The sequence below is a fragment of the Terrapene carolina genome, unplaced genomic scaffold, assembly GCF_002925995.2.
Source record: "Terrapene carolina triunguis isolate 2854851 unplaced genomic scaffold, T_m_triunguis-2.0 Scaffold247, whole genome shotgun sequence".
NCBI classification, from domain to species: domain Eukaryota; kingdom Metazoa; phylum Chordata; order Testudines; family Emydidae; genus Terrapene; species Terrapene triunguis.
In genome coordinates this window covers 18,044,534-18,066,076 of record NW_020664598.1, presented here as the reverse complement: position 1 = coordinate 18,066,076, position 21,543 = coordinate 18,044,534, and the positions used below count along the sequence as shown (strand labels likewise).

At 47.2% G+C, this 21,543-nt stretch overlaps 1 protein-coding gene across 2 annotated transcripts in view; it reads right to left on the bottom strand.

Annotated features, from left to right (window-relative positions):
* The window catches only part of DDX11 (DEAD/H-box helicase 11), a 32,725-nt gene extending 12,050 nt beyond the window's left edge, over positions 1-20,675 (bottom strand). For both annotated transcript variants that reach the window (XM_029912822.1, XM_026657526.2), the window contains exons 1-14: positions 20,599-20,675; positions 20,161-20,307; positions 18,005-18,241; positions 15,409-15,495; positions 13,491-13,648; positions 11,948-12,002; positions 10,901-11,008; positions 8,555-8,642; positions 6,575-6,780; positions 4,973-5,125; positions 4,800-4,846; positions 3,824-3,903; positions 2,508-2,552; positions 2,311-2,378 (exon numbers count right to left, since the gene is read on the bottom strand). In XM_029912822.1, coding sequence (XP_029768682.1) covers positions 2,311-2,378; positions 2,508-2,552; positions 3,824-3,903; positions 4,800-4,846; positions 4,973-5,125; positions 6,575-6,780; positions 8,555-8,642; positions 10,901-11,008; positions 11,948-12,002; positions 13,491-13,648; positions 15,409-15,495; positions 18,005-18,241; positions 20,161-20,307; positions 20,599-20,640 — 1,521 coding nt within the window. In that variant the 5' untranslated portion in view covers positions 20,641-20,675. The remainder of the gene's footprint in view (positions 1-2,310; positions 2,379-2,507; positions 2,553-3,823; positions 3,904-4,799; positions 4,847-4,972; positions 5,126-6,574; positions 6,781-8,554; positions 8,643-10,900; positions 11,009-11,947; positions 12,003-13,490; positions 13,649-15,408; positions 15,496-18,004; positions 18,242-20,160; positions 20,308-20,598) is intronic.
* Between the last annotated feature and the right edge of the window lie 868 nt (positions 20,676-21,543).

Genomic DNA, 21,543 nt, shown 5'->3' with positions numbered 1-21,543 from the left:
CAGGCCCTCAGCAGGCCCATATAAAAGGAGCTGCAATGCAGAGCAGCAGAGATCAGTTCCGTTTCTTCCTGGAGCTGGAGGAGCGTGAACAGTGTGCCTGGCTGTCTGAGGGAGCTACAGGACCTCAGACAGAGCAGTGCTGGCAAAGACTGGGGGGAGCGAGAAGGAGCTCCGGGCTGGCAGCTGGGACTCAACCAGGACAAGGCCCTGAGGGAAGAGTGAAGAACGTGCTGGGGCACAGGGAAGTGGTCCAGGGAATCCTAGCAACAATGCAGCTTAGTTAAAGGGACATGGCGGACTGCTGCTATCTTTAGGGTCCCTGGGCTGGGACCTGGAGTAGAGGACAGTCCTGGGTCTCCCCCATCAGCCACTGGGAAAATGGTCTGGACTTGATGCATCCCAGAAGAGGAACTGAACTCTTAGTGGCCGAGCAGGAGAGCTGGGGCCCGAAAGGCCCAGAGAGGGTGAGGACATTGCCTCCAGGGAGGGAGCTGCGGGAGTACAGCTCAATACCAGGGCTGAGGCCATTTTAAAGACTGCTGGATTAATTAAGGGCCTGAGTCCATGGAAAGAAAGGCCAACCAAGGGTACTGGGATAGGTCCCCCCCATCAGACTGTTTCCTGGAAGGGGTTTTTATTTCACATGCAGACTGAGAGAGACTCGGCCAGAGGGCTGAGTCACCGAAGACCCCACCTCAAACAGAGAGAGTGCAGGCACACACACTTGGGCAGGGGGCGCTTGGGAGAGGTGAGTGCGACTCCGTTACCGGTATCACGTAAAAACTGGTAACACGCAGGTCATTAATTGCATTATTCCATGATGTCTGTACAGAGTTATGTATGTGCGCTGGAAATACATTTCTAAATACTTTTTGGGGGCAGACTTGATAAACAAGCTTGCCTAAGACAAAGGAATGTTGTTTTTCCTGTTTGCCTGGGTCTCCGGTAAATTGAGTAAGCCAAGGCTAGAGACAATGGAAGTTACATTTATATAGGAGTCAACCAGGGCATGGGAAGTCATCAGGAAGAGACAAACAGCAGGGGAGAAGAACTTTATCTAGGGACACACTTCAGAAGAATCCCTTTCTTTAGTCCAGTAAGCCCTTGAAATGTAGAGAACCCTTAGTTATCCATCACTAAAGGGAGAAGAGGCTGGCACTCTTGGAATCTGTTAAAGGTGGATCCTTCAACCTCATGGATTGAAGATGCAGGGGACTGTAGGTGAGAAATTGCCTGAGACCAGGATTGTAAACTGTTGAGTTTTAGATGCTAGAAAACATATTTTTACTTATTTAGCTTGTAACCACAGCAGTCTTTTTCTCTTGCTTAGTAACCCTTAAGTCTATGTTCTTTATTAATAAACTTATTCTTGTTTTTATTAATGAACCATCTCAATGCTGCGTACTAAGGGAAAGAGCGTCCTCAGTGAGCCAACAGGAGAGACAGCAGACTTAATAAATTCTGTGAGGGCCCAGTAAGAGGGACTGGACACTGCAGAGACATATCTGGGGAACTGGGGCATGCTGAACGTTACCTGCAAAGCAAGGTTAAGACTGGCAGATTCTGAAGGCACTTGCTGGTGAGGCTGACAGAAGTGGTGTGGCAGGGAGCTGATACATTCCAAACCCCAGCAAAGCTCCCCCTGGCTTAGTTCTGAGCAGCCTAAGGAGAGCATCACAAGCCCCACACGTATAAATAACCCTGCTTCGCCCACAGACAGCCCACCTCCACTCGTGTGTTGCTGCCATGGCTTGAGACTACACTCCCTGGGTGCACACAGCTTTAGCATGCTGCCATAGCCAACGTAAAAAAATACCTTCAAAGGCTACGTCTTCACTACCCGCCTGAATCGGCAGGTAGAAATCGATCTCTCGGGGATCGAATTATCCCGTCTCGTCGGGACGCGACAATCGATCCCTGAATGGACGCTTGTACTCCACCAGCGCAGGTAGGAGTAAGTGCCGTCGATGGGGGAGCCGCGGAGGTCGATTTGCCGCCGTCCTCACAGCGGGGTAAGTCGGCTCGGATACGTTGAATTCAGCTACGCTATTCGCGTAGCTGAATTTGCATATCTTAAATCGACACCCCCCCCTTCCCCCCCCCCCCCCCCCCCGTAGTGAGGATGTAGCCTAAGACCAACTGGGGCAATGGAGAGAAGCTGGCAGGAAGTAGGCTAGTGTTCTGAACAAAGCATAGGACCAAGTCAAGACATCTGGGTTTTATTCCCAGTTCTGCTACATGCTTCCTGCGTGACCCCCACCAAGTCACTTTACCCCTGTGTGTCCTAGCAGAAGACAATCCTCACACTACCTTGAAGAGGTTGATATTGTCAATCTGACTCTGAAACAGGAAGTCATTGATGGATTTTAGTTCTGTCCCTGAGAGAAGAGAAACATGTATTACCTGCTGGGCCCACAGACCTTCACCCCACCACCACCCCCCATCTCTCCTGCCTGTTGAGCTGTACGCTGCTCTAGGCACCTGAGGCATTCAGAGGCACATCTTACCTGCTTGAGAAATGCTCTGAGCATTTGGATTTTGATTCACGTTTCCTGCAAAATATCAAACCAGTTCAAGACAGCATGATTCACACTGGGTTTGTCTAAAAACTTAAGCAACACACTTAAAAGAGCTAAGGGGGAATGCAACTCTAGCACAAAGACAGCACCCGTCTGGTTGGAAAGTGGTTCTACAGTCAAAACATTGCCTTTTACTATTCATTTCTTTGCTTTCCTCTGTAGGATAGTTCCACATCATAGGACAAATGTTCTGTAGCATCCCTGCAAGCTAATGCCTAGGTTACTTTTGTACAGGAGGCAGCAGATGGGTAGGTGCATAGAAACACTAACACAGTATTCATCATGCTGCAGAGACTAAAGGAGTGCAAAGCACCTTCTCACGCAAGCACTAAGTGACCTTTGTAGACACAGTGCGAGGGAGCTGGAATGCACATAGGCAAGTGAAGGGGGACAGTTCTCCCTCAAGCCATCAGCAGACAAACCAAGGTTAGTTGGTGCCTGACTTCATTTTCTGTTTCCAGTATTTAATCCCCACCTCCCATCTCACACTTCTGGAGCCTAAATCCTGAACTGCATTTCCTGATGGAAGTATTTAAGAGAGGGCCAGGGTGGGAAGGAGGTAAGGAAAAAAGGATGGAGCACCTGAGAGAAGAGGGAAAAGGGAGAGGGAGAAGAGTGTGTCAAATTGCATCTTCCTATTAGTGACAATGAAGAGTTCTTTACAGAAGGCAGCGGTTCCCCTCGAGGCACATCTGATGCCTAGTGGACAAGTAGAGAAGTAACAAGGAGCCAGGTTAGCTCCAGAGGGTCTAGAATCACAGCAGAATAAAAGGCAATATTCAAAAGAGAAATTCACTTGATGGTTAAGAGTCTGCCAAGGCAAAGGGCCTCACTGCTTACTAGTACAGCAATTCTGTTCTATTCAGGCTCTTAAGCCACACGCATCACTGTAGTATCTGCCTGCCATTATAGTAATTTGGCACCCTTAATTTCCCTATCACTCAAAGTCAAATCTGAGAAATTGTTGGGAATACAGGAAAAAAAGATCTTTCCCCAGTGACCTACAGCATGACCTGCTGCCTCCTTTTAATGAAAGAGGAGGCAAGCTTCAGGTGGATCCAACAGTCAACATCCCCAGTTTGCGGAACAGGTTGAAAAAATAAAGTTAGCAGGTGACGGAGCTAGGATATAAACAGCTAGTTCGCAAAAGCCGCAGGGAGAGAGAGGGGAGGCAATTACACTCTGAGGAAGCACCAGCCAGCTCAGAGCGTTAGGAACATCAATGGAAGTGGAAGCTTTCTTACCTCCTAGTATGGACACAAACCTCTCCAGCAAATACAGAATCTGTTTAATGTACATCAGGTTTTTTGCCTTCAGACGTTTCCTATGAGATAGTTGATGGTATTAAACACCAGAACGAATGGCCCACAGGGACTATAACACACGGCTTCCTAAGTCCCAAACACAAGCCATCAAGCTGATCGGCCCAACTCCATTTCTTTATCGTGAGGAGATGAGAACTAAGACACAGTTTTCTCTTGGACTCACTCTTCCGGTTTGTGTGCAAGGGACAAACCCCAGAAAGCCCTGGCCAAGTGTTCACAGGTGCCAGAATCACTGCACTACCCAGCGATGTCACTTCAAGAGTCCAAGTGTTTAACAGTTTCTAGCACTGACTTTTTCCTCTCTCACCGGTTAGGGTTAATTTATTTATATTGCAGTAGTGCCCAAAGCCCAAATCAGGATTTAGGCCCCACTGTGCTAGGTGCTAGACAAATACACAATTATTAGCCCTATATGCAACAATCACTGTAGAGCTGGTAAGCCTGATGCAAGCTTTGGATAGGGCTGATACACTGTACACAAATTCTGCCTTGGAGGTCACCAGAATTCATTCTGTTTCAGCCACAAAGGCAGCTAGAACACGAAGGGTCAAAGCCTGGGAGAGATGCGAAAAAACTAAAAACTGGAGCTTATGGCACAGCATGTGGCGGCCGAAGTAGAAAGTAGAGGGAGAAACTGGGAAAGAATTTAAGAGAACGAGAAAGCCACACATGCTAAAATGTCACCCTGGCTGTTCAATACCAACCCTGGGAACAGGCTTACAAAGGTTCTAAACAGAGCTAGTAAACCAGCACGCTCCTTTCATCTGTCAGAGCATTAGTACAAATAGCCTTCCACATGGGAAAAGCGGGACAAGGCCCTGCAGATGAGAGAGAAATAAGCTCTGGCATCTCCTCTGCTTGCAGCTGTGGGGCTGTTCCTCTCTGGGATCCTCACCTGTATCGTTCCATGTACTGCAGCAGCTGGGAGTGGGCACAGCACAGCTACAACAGAAACAGAGCTGGTATTAACAACTCCATAAATGCTGGGTTCCATTACAGGTGGCAAATCTACTAGATACAGAACACAAGAGTGGTTAACAGAGCAGTGACCTCCAGTCCCTGACTCACCTGAGCGCCACGGACTTCGGCGCTATAGATGCAGGTTATAGTGTCTATCAGATTGTGGGCCTCATCAATAATCACCACCTGATCCTTCAGTTTGATCCCAGAAGCACATCTGGTAGATTCATGCAGGAGCATCTGATAAGGCAACACCACCAGCTGCGGGAGAAACCCAAGCCTTAAATGACCTGACTATTTCAATAGTATGAATAGTGGGCGTTTACAAAGGGCTTTCCAAAGGCAGGTAAGTAATATTACTCCCTTTTGTTATGGATAGGAAACAGAGGTAGAAAGAGGCTAGGGGACTTGTTCAAGATCATACAGCAAGTGAACAGCTGAGCTGGTAAGAGAAGCCGGGTCTTCCAACTGCCTGTCCCAGGCTCTAGCCACTGGATGTGTGTTTCCCCCGAAGTATTTACATTAAAAACACTATTTTAGCAAGGAACCTGCAGATGAATGCCTGTCACAAATTCTCATGTTATTAGATGGTCACAGAGAAATTCTTCTCACAGAAACACACAGAGAGCAATGGAAATGGCTCGGATTGTCTTTGCGTGTCAAGGCTGGCACCAGAGTACCATTACAAATACCACTTTGCACTTATAAGCCACCTTTCATCCAAGTATCTCAAAATGCCTTAGAAGCGTTAAGTAAGCCTCACAATGTCCCTGGTAAGGGAGCTGGGTATTATAACAGAGTAAACTGGGCACATAGAGATTAAATGAATTGTACTACATCACAATGAAATAGCAGCATTGATCCCCAACCCTTCGCTCTAACCACTCTCCTCCTCTCCCACTCCTCCAAAGGGCTATATTTAGCTCTACCTTTTGGTTAGAGCTGGTAGGAAATTTGGTTTCTGCATTTCCATGGGAATGGGTCAGTTTTGCTGAAATTTTTCAATTTTCCTTCAGGAAAATGCAAACAAAATGTTTCATTGCGAGTCAATTGAACATTCATCCCAACATCAGCTTGAGTCACCATCGTGTGCCTCATGCCTCCCTTTTCCACGTGGGCTGGGCTCCCCCGCCAGACTACATCTCCCATGGCACACCACATTCTCGCCTAGCCAAGCTGCCATGTGCATCCTGGGTTTCCCAGGAACGAGGTGCAACATGGAAGACATAGTCCTGACTCATGCTGGGAAATGTGAGTCTGAGGCATCTGAACTACCATGAGGCTCCATGGCAACCCAGGCAGCCAGAGAATAATGCGGAAACAACCAGAAACGTTTCATTTTTGGTCAACAAACAAAATATTTCAATTCAGGAACATTGAAACAATTCATTCCAATCACAAACAGTGAAACAAAAACATTTAGATATTTCCAAATCTTTCAGAACTTTTCATTCCAAGACAAGTTTCAATATTTTGACTTTTCATCCCAAAATGGGACTGAAACCAAAGTTGAAATATTGGAATTTCCTGCAAAATGGAATTTCCAATCAGCTTTAATTTTGCTGATGTGTAGAAAACACTCAACTTTCCAGTTCTTGGTTGACATGGTCAGCAGGAAACCTGAGGAATACAGCATTACAGAGAACAGGCGAGTCAGTTTATTTTCTGGTGGCAGGGAGCTATTCCTCACCAACAGCCCTAGCCTCTCACCTGGGCAGCAGGAATGGCATAGCGACTCCCATAATACGGACAGGCTTTAGTCTCCTTGCCCAAGGCCACCAGCTGCTCAATATCTTTCACCTTGACTAGAACTTCGTCCCGGAGAAACTGCATTTGTTCATAGGAGTAAAATGGACACACAGCCCGGCTCACACGCCTTTTCTTCCCCTCTGATTCCTCTCCCTCACTCTTCTTCCCTGAGGACAGGAGGCAGAAAGGAACTGTGAGTATAAGCAACATTCACAAGAGTCAGAACAATTACTTTGCATCTTTATAGCACCTTTCATCCATGGATCTCAAAGTAGATTTTGCAACACACCTGACCATCCACTACCTACCTATTGCATATATAGTGCCCAGTGCCGTACTATCGAGACACTGAATAGAGAATTAAGACTTGCACATAGTATTGTCCCCAGTGGATCCTGCTCTTACTATCATGAGATTTAGCCACTTGGAATTTTTTCTTCTTTTCTCACCCCCACGTCATTGTGCAGCTTCTGATATTATCACAAGGTGGCTTCAACAGCAGACTGTAAAAATGCTCGTACTTGGGATCATTCTGATCACCTCTAGTAGCAGTAGGGAGTTACAAACACAAGGACCTTCCACTCAACGTCCTCCCGATTGCAGTGACAGATTCAAAGTACCCAATGAGCACAAGTGTCTCGAAGGATCTCCACACCCTTGTGAGGTAGGGGGAGGAGGGGTGTCTCTGACTAGTTCTGCTTCTCTGAAGATATCATTCCCACAGGATTCTCACTCCTGGAGTCTAAGCTCCCAACAGTCTCCCCCTAGAACTCTCCAAGCTCTTAAAAGTATTTTTTAGCTCTTAAGGGCAGTCATAGCAGGGAGCAATACAAGCTACCACACACTGAGCACTTGGCTTTTCTATTCTATTCTATTCCATCCACGTGCCTGTACAAAGCCCATCACCAGAATATTGAGTGCACTTGGAACATTCAAGTCAGTTCCAATTACACAACTGGTGAAAATTTCCAGAATCAAAAATATGCTTCAAAACGAAGAGCAAAGTGCAAAAAGCATCGCTGAGGGCAATGCTTTCAAAAGTGCCTGAGTCCGACTGAATTTCAGTGGGACGTGGCCTCCTCGGTCACTTAGCTGCTTTTGAAAATATGGTCGCATGTCAATAAAGATAATCTCTAAACTCCAAGGGAAGATGGAATGGGTGAGTGAGGATGACCAAAAGCCTCATGGAGAAAATTATATGTCAGTAATGGACCTGATGGGAAGGCGAAGCTGAATTTTTAAAAGGCCACTCAACGGCTTTGAGTAACGCAGGGGAAGAGCCGGAGAAGCTAGTATTGAAGGTGTGGCTTCTGCAGCAAGCTCCATCACCAATCGTGGTCAAGAAGAATCCAACTGGAACATTCCAAGTGCAGCTGGTAAGCTCCGGTCCTGGCCCAGGACAGGAAGCAGGAACTCTGGCTCACAACCTACCCTACCACCACTGATGTTAAAGGCCAACGAGCTCAGGGAATTCTTGTCAGTCTTGCTCTAGGGAGCTGAAAAGTGAGCATCTTGGTGGATGGTACTTTAGGGAAGGATTGTCCTCAGTGGCAGAGCTGGGAATAGATTTAGGGGAAAAAAAGAAAAAGATCTCCTGACTTCTAGCTCCTATTCTAGACAACTCTTTTCCATATCTACAATACAACCTTCCACTCACTGAAGCATCACTCTGGATCGCCACTTGTCTGTTCACAAAGCTCCAAAGTCCAGCTGGAAATGATACCCTCTCCCTTTGAAACAAACATCCCCAAGACACAGCCTAGCTGGATTAGAGAGACAAGCGCCACTTCCCATATGGGAAACAGCAGCATTTGAAGAAAGCCCCTTGTACTCCCATAGGCTACTGTATCAGCAGCCAAAGTGCATTGCACTGGAAAAGTGTTCGCACTGATTGCAGTAGCAGTTGCTTCCCCAGTAGTCCAAGTTAGGAAGTGTTCATACCATGTTTGTTCTTCTGCATTTCCACACAGCGGTCATTGATCAGCTGGACAGTCCCCAGATGGCGCACCTCCTCATTCACACAGAGGTTCTTAGAGAGAAACAGAATGAGAGAGGCTGTTATGTGCTCTCACTTTCATTTGTAAGGTATAATTTCCTTTATAACAGTCAGTCTAAGACTAGCCCTAGAAATGGAAAGGTCTTCTACAGCAGGGGTTCTCAACCTTTTTCTTTCTGAGCACCCCTCAACATGCTATAAAAACACCACGGCCCTCCTCTGCCACAACTCTCTTTCTGCATATCCAATAGATTAAAAGCCAGGGCTGGCATTAGGGGGTAGCAAGCAGGGCAACTGCCTCGGGCCCCACGCCACGCAAAGCTAAGTTGCTCGAGTTTCGGCTTCATCCCAGGACAATGGAGCTCGGGCTCCAGCCGCAGATCCGAGTGAGTCTAACACCGGCCGTACTTCCTGGTTTATTTTGGCGGACCCCCTGAAACCTGCTCGCAGCCCCCAGACCCCTGGTTGAGAACCACTGTTCTACAGTATATGAGATGCTGCCAGGTGTGCATACTTTGCCTTACTCAGGAACAAGCTACCAAATCTCCTGTACGCCACCATAAAGTTTATAAACCAGCAAGCAGACCCAAAAAAAAAAAAAAAAAGGTGCCCCAAAGATGATCTATGCCTGCATCCACGGTTCTGTGCTTTTGCCATTTATGTCAGAACCTGCAGGAATACCAAACAAAGCAAGGAACTGCTCTCCTAACACTTCAGGTGTTTGTGATGTCCCCAAAGTAGAAGAGGAAAGCAAAGTTCTTGAACGTATGACAAGGGTGGCCAAAGAACAGTCCATGGGCCAAACGTGGCCCCTGGGTGCTCTAATTTTTAATACAGAGGTTCACCCCTGGAGATTACAGGTTCCAGCACTTGATCCAAGTATGACACAGAGGCCCACTGTTGGTTCATTACACTGTGTCAGCAACTCTTGTCTGACTGGACATACTCACTACACCTAACACACTGTTGTCATAATCTGTATCTAAAAAGTATCATATAAAGTATCATAAGTGAACTAGTAACACACTGGTTGTTAATATTGGGTCGTGTATGTACAGGTGATGTATGACAAGTTATACATATGTGCTGGGAAATATGTTTTGAAGATGTGTTTGGCAGATAAAGCTTAAGTCACCCCCACCTCAGACAAAGGAATGTGGTCCCTCCTGCTTTAATGAGTCTCCAACTTAAGTTGAGCAAAGAGGGACAGTGAAAATACATTTACATAAAAGGTAAACAAAGCCATCAAACTAGTAAGCGAGAAGATAGTCACTCGAGGGGGGTGGGGGGGGGAGACCGCAAACATTAACATGGCATCAACTCCCTGGGTGATGGGCTCCAAGAAGGGCTTCCCAACTTTGAATACAAAGACAAAACTTTGAGGATATAAGCAGAGAGGAAAAAAGCCATTCTGGCATCCCTCACTTGGGGGACTAACAGGGATAGAGCTCTTGAAGTCACAGAATAGTGGATCCTTCAGCCAAGGGGGTTGAAGTCTCTGGGAACGGAGTATAGGTGAGAAACCTGCATAGGCAAAGATTGTAACTTGCTGAAATTAAGTTTGAGTCCTAGAAGCATTTATTTGTTGGTAACCATTTCTATCCCTATTCCTTATACTTGGTATCACTTAAACCTATGCCACAAGTTAATAAACTTGTTTTACTTTTATCATAAACCAACTCAGTGCTTTTCACTGAGGAGGGGGGTTTGTCAACCCCAGTTAGGTTAGTAAGATGCTGTGTACTTTTAAAGGAGCGGCAAACTCGATAAGATTTTGTAGGATGTCTCTGCAGAACTCGGGAATTGGAGTTCATGGAGTGTTACCTGCTAGGCAAGGTTTGGGCTGCCAGAGTCCCGAAGAGTTTGCTGGCAAGGCAGACGAGCTGGCATGTCAGGGAGCTGACACACTGCTTAGCAGCAGCAAAGCTTTCACTTGCTGAGGCTCAGAGGGGTAACACAGTGGCTCACAGTCCTGGGAACCTCAGCAGGTTGTCACACCAACCTCATGGTGGGGCATAAGGCACCACCACAATGCCAAATTAAAAAGATTAGGGTAGCTAGTATTCGCTCTGATTTTGGCAACCTAAGCTAAGCCCACGCATCGCTAATGTCACTTTCAGAGGAGCAAAATCTGGGCACCTGAGGAAGTGAGTCTCAAATATTTTTACTAGGTGTTTACTAGTGACATAGCTGTCATACCCACACACATCTCCCGGGATTTCAAGAAGGACTGTTGTATTTGTAAGACAGCATTTCAGTTCCCCGGGGAATCACCTCAGAGTGCTGCATACCTGCCTGGACCCCAGTGACACCAGCCGTATCTCCTCACCAAAAGGGCTCTTCTGAACTTCATGCACAAACTGAGCCAGCTGGGAGTGTGTGCGGCTGCAGTAGTAAATCTGTGATGAAAAAGAAAGATTGGAGGAACTCAAGGAGGGCTGTCTGCCTACCCTGCTATGAGAGAATCTGGATGGGAAAGACCCTCAAAACCTGGACAGGAGGGACTTTGAGACAGACTCATGGGACGCTTGAAGACCCCATGACCGCACACAGGACCATCTTTTGGCTGTCAAATATCCTGAGAGAAATCAGGCACTGCGTGACTCAGTAGGAGGGGTCAGCCTCTGGAACTAGCATCCCACCTTTGAGGACCAAACCTGACAGCTGGCACACTGTTAGCAAGTTACCTCCAATACAGCCTAGCAGTGAAAGGGGACATCTGTGTCTCCCAATCTAACCAAGGAGTCAATGTGCGACTGGATTTCAAGTAGCCCCCACAAAGCGCTGGGACATTTAATAAAGCATTTCCTGCCTTGCGTATCAGGTGTGCCTTTCAACGGCTGAACCTCGTCAGGGGCCAGCACATTGTCTCTTACTAACAGGAGTAAAGCAGAGGGAAAAAAACCTACTAAGATAAATTTTAAGAGACTCTTGCCATTTCTCCCAAGTTTCAGAGAGACTCTCCAGGGGACACAGCAGCATGCTCCACCAGTCCAGGCACTAGAGAACCAAGTGGCAAGCATGCCGTGGCTCTTAAAAGTAATAAATGGCCATTTCCAGTAGTGTGCGTTTACAGTGACTTCAGGGAAAAAATCTTAGTGATCTCAGCAGAGTAAGCTGCCTAAACAGCCAGTATAATTCAAAAGGCGATGGTGGCGGAGATCCCCTTAGCCGGGCAATGGCATCCACAAAGCTGCTTTTGACAGGTTGAGGAGTAATCCAGATACCCGGTTCTTAGATCCCGCTGTCCCATATCACACTGTAGATCTAAGGAAACTTTAATTCTTCTTTTACACACATTGTAAAGGGGAAGTGTTAGAGGCCCCTCCACATCTTACCTTGGTCACATGCTCCTCCTCCAAATCATCATCATCATCATCATCTTCATCCAACCTGTGGGGGTGGGGAAAACAAAAGTGTTTTATTTCAGCAGCTCTCCAAAAGATTTGTCTCATATACAGTGCTCACCCATGAGAAAGTGACTTCAAGTGAGATGGCAGCATCAGCTCAGGAAAAACCTCAGTCTCCTGAACCGTTAGCTGTGTTAAAGTCAGATTTCTAGAAGTGGCCTGTAAGTCTGATGAACAGCAATCAGGGGTCAAACATACACTTTTTAGCAATTATGACTCCAGTATCCAGCACAAACCTGAGCATTCTTTGGCATTCTCTTTATTAGGCACTTTACAGAGTTTATGAGCATTTATTAGCTCATGAGCCCCCGCTAATCAGTTCCACAATATTCCTTGCTACGCTATTTAAAATGAAACCTCAAACACATCCGTATGCACACAAAGCAGAGACAGAGGTCAGGCGAGCCAAAAATCTAATACACGAGAGTCTCCAAAAGGTGTTAAAATAAACCAGAGTGCATGGCTGAGTGGTGCAGGCATTAAGTTTTAAACAGAATTTGATGCAGTTTGCCGTGTGTTTGAACCTTTAGGATGAAACTGAGGTACTATCTGCTCTCTGCGTTCAGTAAAGAATCAAAGGTATTTTGGGGCAAGTAGGTATTTGCCCTAGTGTCCTTGACTAAAATCATCTACTCCCCATACTACTGCATAACAACATACGCTCCAGGTGCGTGCCTGGTTACCCCAGAAGTGACTGCATTTTAGTGCTGGGTAAAGCAATTCCATTTACATGTAGTTTAATAAGTGCTTTGGATTTATTCGGATGGAAAGTGCTATACAAGTATTTATTATACTTGCTGGTAAATCCAAATTTTAAGTGTGTTTTGTTTTTCCCTGGTAACACATGGTTTAAGCTGAAATCCAGATGCCAAAAGAACAACTGTGTTTATATGAGAGAGAGAGAGAGAGAGACAGACTGCGTGTGGTTTTTATGCAGAGGTTCAGTGTCCTTCAAGATGTTCATGTCTTCTTTTTAAATGCTAGATTCTCAAAAGCTGTCAGTACTAATCTGCAGGATTAACATCTTTTACTGACACCCTGAGGAGTATTTTGCTTCTCTGATGTAAGGAATTTGAACTCAAGTCATTTACCCAGCACTCAGAGGGTTTATGTGGTGAAACAGGCCTGGATGAAGTAAATGGCTCTGCGCATTCCGGATAAGATGCACTTCTTCAGATCGGAGTTACAGGCCACAGTGCTGTCAGCATGAAGCTGATCCAGCTGAACAAAAGCCTTCGGGGTTCATGTAATTACATGGAAATACAGAATCTGCCTTCCAAGGACCAAATAGGGGAGAAACTCCAGATTTATGTGACAGAGATACATTTAGATCTAAAAGAAGGATGCCTGAGTTTCCACAAAAGAACCCCAGGAACCAGCAAAGCAGAACCCCCCCCACATCATTATCACTATCTGAACGCGATACAAGCAGCAAGTCCCTGGCAAGGAATCACCCACTCCCAACCCTTACCCCAGTCCCACTTTCTTCTCCTCATCACTCTCATACTCGGCAAGGATCAGCTCCTCCTCCTCGTGATCCAGCTGCTCTAGAGCATCTGACCCTAACTCCGTCGACAAGATCTCCTTACTGAGCTGGAGCAGCCGCTGTGTCTCATCATCTTCAAGCCTCTGAAATTAACACAAAGGACTATCATTCACTCAAAGACAGAGAGCACCACTCCGTACAACAGACAGTTCAGAGGGCAGCACCATCTCCTACAGAATGGAGGGAACAGGATTCATCCACATCCCCAGTAGAACAGAGAGGTACAGGACCAATGGTCTCTGGAACTGCTCAGCACCACAGGATGCAGTCAGTACAAGAAAGACAATACAGATGTGCTTGTGCAGTGAACAGATGTGCAAAAACAAGTACTTATGTGTAGAACTGCCCATAAGTAACCGACATACCAGCTCATACCAGTGGTCCATCCAGTCCATCATCCTATCTGACAGGGGCCAGTACAAGACAGTGTACTGTACAAGTGTGCAAAAAAGCATGTAGTAGATCATAAACTGTCCATAAACGAATTTTCTCCTAGCTCCAAGCTGCTAGTGGTTGATTTATGTCCTGAAGCATATCCCATATCCTTATATCCCTTACAGCTTAAAAAACAAAACAAAAAAACATTGTGATGTTCTTATTCCTAGAAGTATCTAGTCCCTTTTATGGATTCTATTAAAATCATCATCAATAATATCTTATGGAAGTAAGTTCCATGGTTCAATTTTGTGCTCTGTAAAAAAAGGGCTTTTATCCGTTTTAAATTAATCACCTTTCCATGTCATTGAATGCCCCCTTGGTTCTTGTGTCATGAAAAAGGGAAAACACAGCACCTGATCCACCTTCTCTAGATTATTCATTATTTTGTATAACTCCACCTTATTGTTATTTGTCTCTTCTCTAAACTAAGCAGTTCCATTTTTTTCAGTCCCTCCTTACATGGAAATTTTTCATTATACCCAATTATTTTTTGTCTCTGCACTCTTTTTAGTTCAGCTGTATCCTTTGAGATGGTGTGACCAGAACGGAATACGTATTCCAGGTGAAGGCACGGCAACAATTTATATAATAGCATATTTTCCTAATAGGTAACTGAACACAGAATTACCTGCTCAGGCACACAGAATGAGCGTACGCAAATTTCAGCAGGTGTCTCTGAAACTTTGGCCCACAGCATAACCAGATGCATAATTAGATGCTCAGAACTGGGAGAGCTAAGACCAGCCCCCCGCCAGCCCTCTTCTTAGTGAGCAAAAATAAAATCTACTGTCTTTATTCAGAAAGCATAGCCATTTCCAAAACACATTAACATATCACTGTGTGAAGCACAACAATAGATGTAATTGTTCCCCAAAGGGGAACCTAACTAAATAAATAAAATAAAAAACCCTCAGATTAATTTCATGGAGCTGTTTTTTTGCTGCCACAATCAGGAGCTGAAGTTGAACCCAAATCTAGAGACTATTTAAAAAAATAATAATCCAACACATTTGTACTATTTTTAGTGAATTTTCAAAGCAACCAAATAACAAAGCTTTTTGAAAACACTAGAAGTAGACATACAGGATGACAACAGAAGGGAATATAGTCCACCAAAGTACACCTTCTTCCGCTCCAGGCATACAAATGCAATCACAGGAAATATTCCATATCAAAATCACATTTCACACCCAGATCTTGAGAGCTTCCAAAACAAACACAGACAGAAACTTGTGACCCACAATCCAAGACTTTAACGCCCCAATCTTGCAAACGCTTACGTACACAAGTAGTCCCAATGACTTCAACAAGAATATTCATGAGAGTAAAGGCACATGTATGAACAAGCGATAGCAGGACCTGAACCTCTAGTACAGAAACTCCTCTGCTCTCTGGGATAACTCACCTTTCTTTTTGATGCATATTTGAGTTGCACATTATGGCGAATTTTCTCAAGACGATCCTCTCGTTTCTTCCTCCTGATTTGCTCTTCCTGAAATGAAAGGTGTATATAGGTCAATTTACTAATTTAGGCTTAGAACCCAAACAGCATTCCCCTCTAGGCTCCCCAACCTCCCATCATCCTGCTCCCCCTCCTGCGCCCCTAATCCCTGCACCCTCTTCACTCCTAACCCCTGCATCCCCCTCCTGCGCCCACATGGGGAAACTGACCTTGATGCACGAAGCAGCTGGCATTGCTGCTCGCTCCCCCAGAACTGCTGCTGCTCTGCCCCGCACACCCCTAAGGGGCTGTGTGTGGGGGGGGGGGGGGGGGAGCGAGGAGCAAAATCAGAGCTCCCTGCATCCAGGTCACTTTCCCCACCTGGTCTGCATAAGGACATGGCATGGGAGCAACAGCTCCTGATGCCGAACAGCACAGCACATGTGGGGAAAGTGACCTGGATGCAGGAAGCGTGCGTGCGTGTGTGTGTGTGTGTGTGCGTGTGCGTGTGTCAAAACAGCTAACAAAAGCCAAAACTGGCCAAAACACCAGACACGCGCTGCTCCCACTAAAAGTGAACCATCAGACTATCTCATCCTTCACATTTCTCATATGAGCTACCAGGGCTCGAATTAAATTTTTGTATGAAATTGGGGTGAATTTAAAAACTGTTTAAAACATTTTAAAAATAAAAAATATGAAGAACTTTAATACATTTTATTTACAGTACCATTATTCATAATAGTCTTGTTAGTCCTTCCCCCCCAGGCAGAGAGGCACAGAGACTAGGATCAAGACCAGCTGTGCCCCCCACAAGACCAGGCCAACCCTCCAAATCGGACCCGACCCACATCCCTCCCACACCAAACTGGCCCTGACCCACATCCCTCCCTAGACCAGGGTGCTGGTGGGGGGATGGGATAGGGGGAACTGGGGAAGGTCCAGTTTCCCCCAGGGGTGCTGGCAGGGGGCACTGTGTCTCCTCCAGGGGCACTGGTGGGAGGATGGGGTGAAGGACTCCAGGTGCTTTGCGGGGCTCATGCCGAGGGGGCTTACCTGGAGCAAGGAGCACCCACTGGTCGGGGTGTCTGTCCGCTGGGTGCCGGTGCCACCTCCTGCCCAGCATGGTCCGGGACCCCCACACTCCCTGGCCTCCGCATTTGAATAATGGCAGGGCCGAGGCGGGTACACGGGGGGAGCTGCATGTGCAGCACCCTCCCACCAGCGCTTCTCCAGGCCTGGCAGGGGCCTGAGAGCCCAGGGAGGCGGGGGTCGCGCCACAGGAGAGCCCAGCTGTCTGCGGCAGCTAGAAACCCCCCAGGCCTGCCGCTGAGCCTCCCCACTCCCCACCCCTTGCTCCACCAAGTGGTACGAGCCTCTGGGAGGAGGAGGTGGGGCCACAGCAGCTGAGGGCTCCTCTCAGCCCCCCGTCACTGGCTGGAGTCCTCAGCTGGCGGCCAGCTGGCTGAGAGGAGCAAGTGGGCGGGGGTGGGGGGAGAGGAAGGGAGTGGGGAGGGAGAAGGCAGCCGTGGGCCTGCGGGCGAGAGGAGCAGGTGGGGGGGATGCTAGGCCAGGGGAGGGAAAGGAAGCAACACCACAGCTGCTTGGTCGCAGTGCGCAAGTGAAGCGCTGGGCCAGCACACGGCACCCAATTTGGTGGGCCGCCCTGCGCAACCGCCCCGGCTGCCCACCCTAAAGGCCGGCCCTGTTTATACCTCCAACTGCCAGCAGTCAGCAGCTAGCCATATAACAGATGGCTAAGGCACCTCCAGAATCAGGGAATTCTGATGATTTGAGGGGCATCTGCTGATTTAGATGTTTTTCTAGACCAGTAGTTCTCAACTCGCAGGCCACTTGCGGCCAATCAGCACACAACTGCGGCCCATGTGACATCCTCAGGGCCATACAGGTAGTATATATATTGTGTGGATGCAGCCCAAATAACACTTAGAGAGCTTCATATGCAGCTCACAATGATAAAGGGGTTGAGAACCACTGCTCTAGACCCTATGCTTTTGTTCTCTCTCACACATGAACAGTTTCTGATCTTTCTGGCTGTGAAGAGCCATGTGACCATTAATCTCTGTCATCTAGTGACACAACCAGACATTGGTGCAGAGAGGGTTTGGGAATCCTCCCATTTTTAATATGGGATTACCTTTGAGACCAGTTTATGGCCACTATGTGCCAATCTTGTTTCATTGCAGATAGTCACACCAGAAACATCCAGCTAATGGTTTAAACCACTGGAGCTGAATGTCCCTCTCAGCTGCCATTGTCCCAGCTCATTGAGAGGATGTTCTCCAGAAATACAGCTGAAAGTTATGAACATGTAAATAGCTGCATGTCCTGCCTAACATTCTAATGATTATTAGTATAATTGGGACACTTGCTACAGTCCTTAGACACAAGAGTAAAAGTATCATTTACATATGGTCAGCTACAAGTGCTTAGCAGATCAGAACATTTGACTTTACAAAGTTCCCTGTTCCCACTATGCCATCCATTGTGTTCCTTACAGATTGCTACTGATCCTGACTATAAAGGAGCATTTCCCGACCTTTAATCTGTCCACCATGGCCTGCTCTTCTTTTTTCTGCATAAACTCAGTGATCCAATCTAGCTCCCCTGCTGAGCCCTGACAGTTTGAGGCCTCCCTGCTGCATGATGTAGGCTGTTGTTGCTTGTCTTGTCCATTGTGTTCATCTGCAAGGAGGCAGGCCTCCTCCTGCTTCTTTTTTTCTTCAAAATCTCTGAGCCAAGAGAGTGCTCCACAGATAAGACTCAAGGATTTTCCCTGCAATTAAAAAAAGAACAAAAATATCCAAAAACATATGGTGGAAATGGGAGTTATCACATTCCTTAAAATAATCCCAATGGCAAAACATATTTTGTTATGTTAAAAATGCCTCTGTGGAACTCAGGTTATGCTTGAAACAACAAAAGATTTTATTCAAAATGTACTGGATGCCATAGAGCAGGGGTCAGCAACTTTTCAGAAGTGGTGTGCTGAGTCTTCATTTATTCACTCCAATTTAAGGTTTCGGGTGCCAGTAATACATTTTAATGTTTTTAGAAGGTCTCTTTCTATACGTCTATAATATATAACTAAACTATTGTTGTATGTAAAGTAAATAAGGTTTTTTAAATGTTTAAGAAGTTTCATTTAAAATTAAATTAAAATGCAGAGCCCGCCGGACCGGTGGCCAGGACCTGGGCAGTGTGAGTGCCACTGAAAATCAGCTTGCGTGCTGCCTTTGGCATGCGTGCCATAGGTTGTCTACCCCTGCCATAGAGGTTGCACAAGATAAAGACTTTAGCCTCTGATGTTTGCTGGTGTTGTAATAAGAAATAGGAACCCTAAGGCATATGCTATGGGACAGTGCAACAGTCAGGCAGCTGTGGAAAGAGGTGGACACGAGTGAAAACAGTGCTCAGCTTCAGCAGCAAAACCTCAACCAAAAAGTATATCCCACGTTATTTATATGCTAAGCTGTGTTAACTCCGCCACAAAGTTTTTGGTTCTTCAGGACTGCAATGATCACCAAGTGCGTGATTTTACAAAAATGGAGGAGTACACTTATGTCTACAATAGAGCAGTGGTACTCAGACCTGTCTGAGTTAGCAGCCAAAAAAAGAATATCTTATCACCATAGAGAGCAATTATATGAATCTGAAGAAATCTGGACCCTGTTTCTAGATATGTTTGGATAAAAAAAAATGCTGAGATGACTCAAAGAATGCCAGACCTCCATTCCATTTAACTCCTCCTCTCTTTCCCTCCCCCCCATTACCTCCTTCCCTCCTCTCCCTATTCATGTATTTCTTCTTCTATTTTATTATTGTTACCTCCATCCTAACATGTTATGTCTATATAGTGTTGCCTGGTTTTGTATTGTCTGGTCTTGTATTGTCTGGTCTGACTTTTTGACAAACTGTAAAATTGTGTAATTACATAAATTCTACTGGATATCCTATGAAGCACATGGTATTCAAGCATGTACATATACAAGCTGCAAGTCATTTATCTTTTTTGTACTTTTCGTCTGTTTCCTCAAGAAAAATCAATTAAAAAAATAATCACAGAAAACCCTCAAGAGGAAACACATTGATTCAAAACTAGATGTATTAATACAAGTTTCACAAGAAGGATTTCCATAAGGAAGAGGCACTAGCCCACTGCTAGACAACAAGCCCCAGAGATGTGGCTCAGTAGTATTTGCAATAATGAGAACAACACAATCATATAGTGTACAGACAGGGGCTATTGCTTCCATACAGTGTGATTTATTCTTTTTAATATACAACTCAAATTTCCACTGGCACTTTTAAGATACTACAGTATATCATATTACTAGTACAACTTTTGAAGGCTGCTACCTACCCTATGACCTATTTCAGAATTACTGCTTTCCAGGTTTCTCCAGGCCATTGACTGACTAGTGTTGTTATTCCCCGGCCTAGATGTAGTTTGTCCAGGCAGAATCTTTTTATTGCCAGCATGTTTCCCATATTTTTGTTTGTACCTTTTCTCCATGACAATTATAAGCCAAAGGTGGCTGTCAACAGCTCTAGGCTCCCTGACAACTCAATAATTCTGGATCCAAACAGGATTGAAAGGGCTACTGAAGCAACTTGCAGTGGGGGTACTGTTAACTGCAGTCTCTTCAATATCCAAATGCAGGACAAGCTCAGCCACACGCAGCTCTCGCTTACCGTCCCTGTAGGACTCTCAAAGATCCCGACTTTGCCAGCCTCCAGAACATCATACAGTTTGGCCATGAAATCCTCTTGGATGGAGTAAGGGGTGTAAGGAAATGGGAAATTAACCCTGCCCTTCCCCTGAGCTGCACCAGCCGCCTCCTGGCATAGAAAACACATTCAATGTGAAGTGTGCTAACACAGCTCTGCATGCCTCTCGTTACCTCTGCCAGCCCTCGAGCCTGACCCCCCCGCCAGCCCCTCTGCCAGCCCCCGGTGCAGCCCCGGAGCCAGTCGCCGAGCCTGACTCCCCAGCCCCTCTGCCAGCCCCCGGTGCAGCCCCGGGGCCAGCCCCCGAGCCTGACTCCCCAGCCCCAGTCCCGCCCCCCAGCCAGCCCCATGCCAGGCGCTGCGCTCCCCCGGCATCGCTCTGCCGCCAGCCCTGTTGCCCACCTCCGTGCCCGGCAGAGCCCCCGGCCCGCGCCCGGGCTCCATGGCGCCCCGCGCGCCACTCAGGGGCCGCGCCAGACCCGTCACCGAAGGTTCCACTTCGAACGAAGCGCCAATGACGCGGGGCGGCCTCAGCCCCACCCCCTGCGCCTGACGCCACCACGTCGGCCTCGCTCCAGCGCCAACGTCAGACGTTTCTCGCACGGGAAGACCCAGCCAACTCCCGCGCTGCGCACGCGCGGACCGAGGAACGAAGCTACGCGTGCTGTTGGCGGGGAGCTGCCAAAGTATCGTTTTCTGCGAGCGATGCTCCTCCTCCCCCCCCCCCGCTCTGGTCTTCGGCGCAGGCAGCCTCGCGCCGCCTCTCATCTGAACATGGCCCGGAGGGTCCGCGCGCATGGGCCGCTCCCCGTGCAGGGCCAAGCCGTGGCCCGTGGGGTTGCGCGCCGGCCGCGCTGCCGTTTCGTGTGCGCGAGGGCAGCGGCGCAGTCACCGCCTGCAGCCGGCATTAACTCCCTCCGTTAGTGCAACCTGGGCAGGGCCCCTTGCTGGGGGAACGGGCCGAGGAAGCAGATGGGGGGGGGGGGGGGAGAGAGGGAGGCTTTGGAAGAGCTGGTGAGATTGAGGGGAGGGGGAATAGAGGGAACAGGCGATGAAGTGGGAACTCAAACCCCAGGAATCAGGATCTGGAGTGGGGAGAGCGGGGCAAACGGATTTAAGGGTCTCACATTTGTCTGATAGTAGTTTAATGCTGGCTGGGGAAGGGCTTTTTCAGGTTAATCGTGGATTATGTAGTTGATTGTGTAGTTTCGGTTATGTGACTATTTAGGCCAAGGAAGGATTTAGGACAGCAGTTAAGGAAACCCTGTGCAATAGCAGCAGGCAGCACAGACTGTATTAGTCAGTCAGCTGCTGAGGGCTAGGGAGGACTACATGATCTATGTCCAC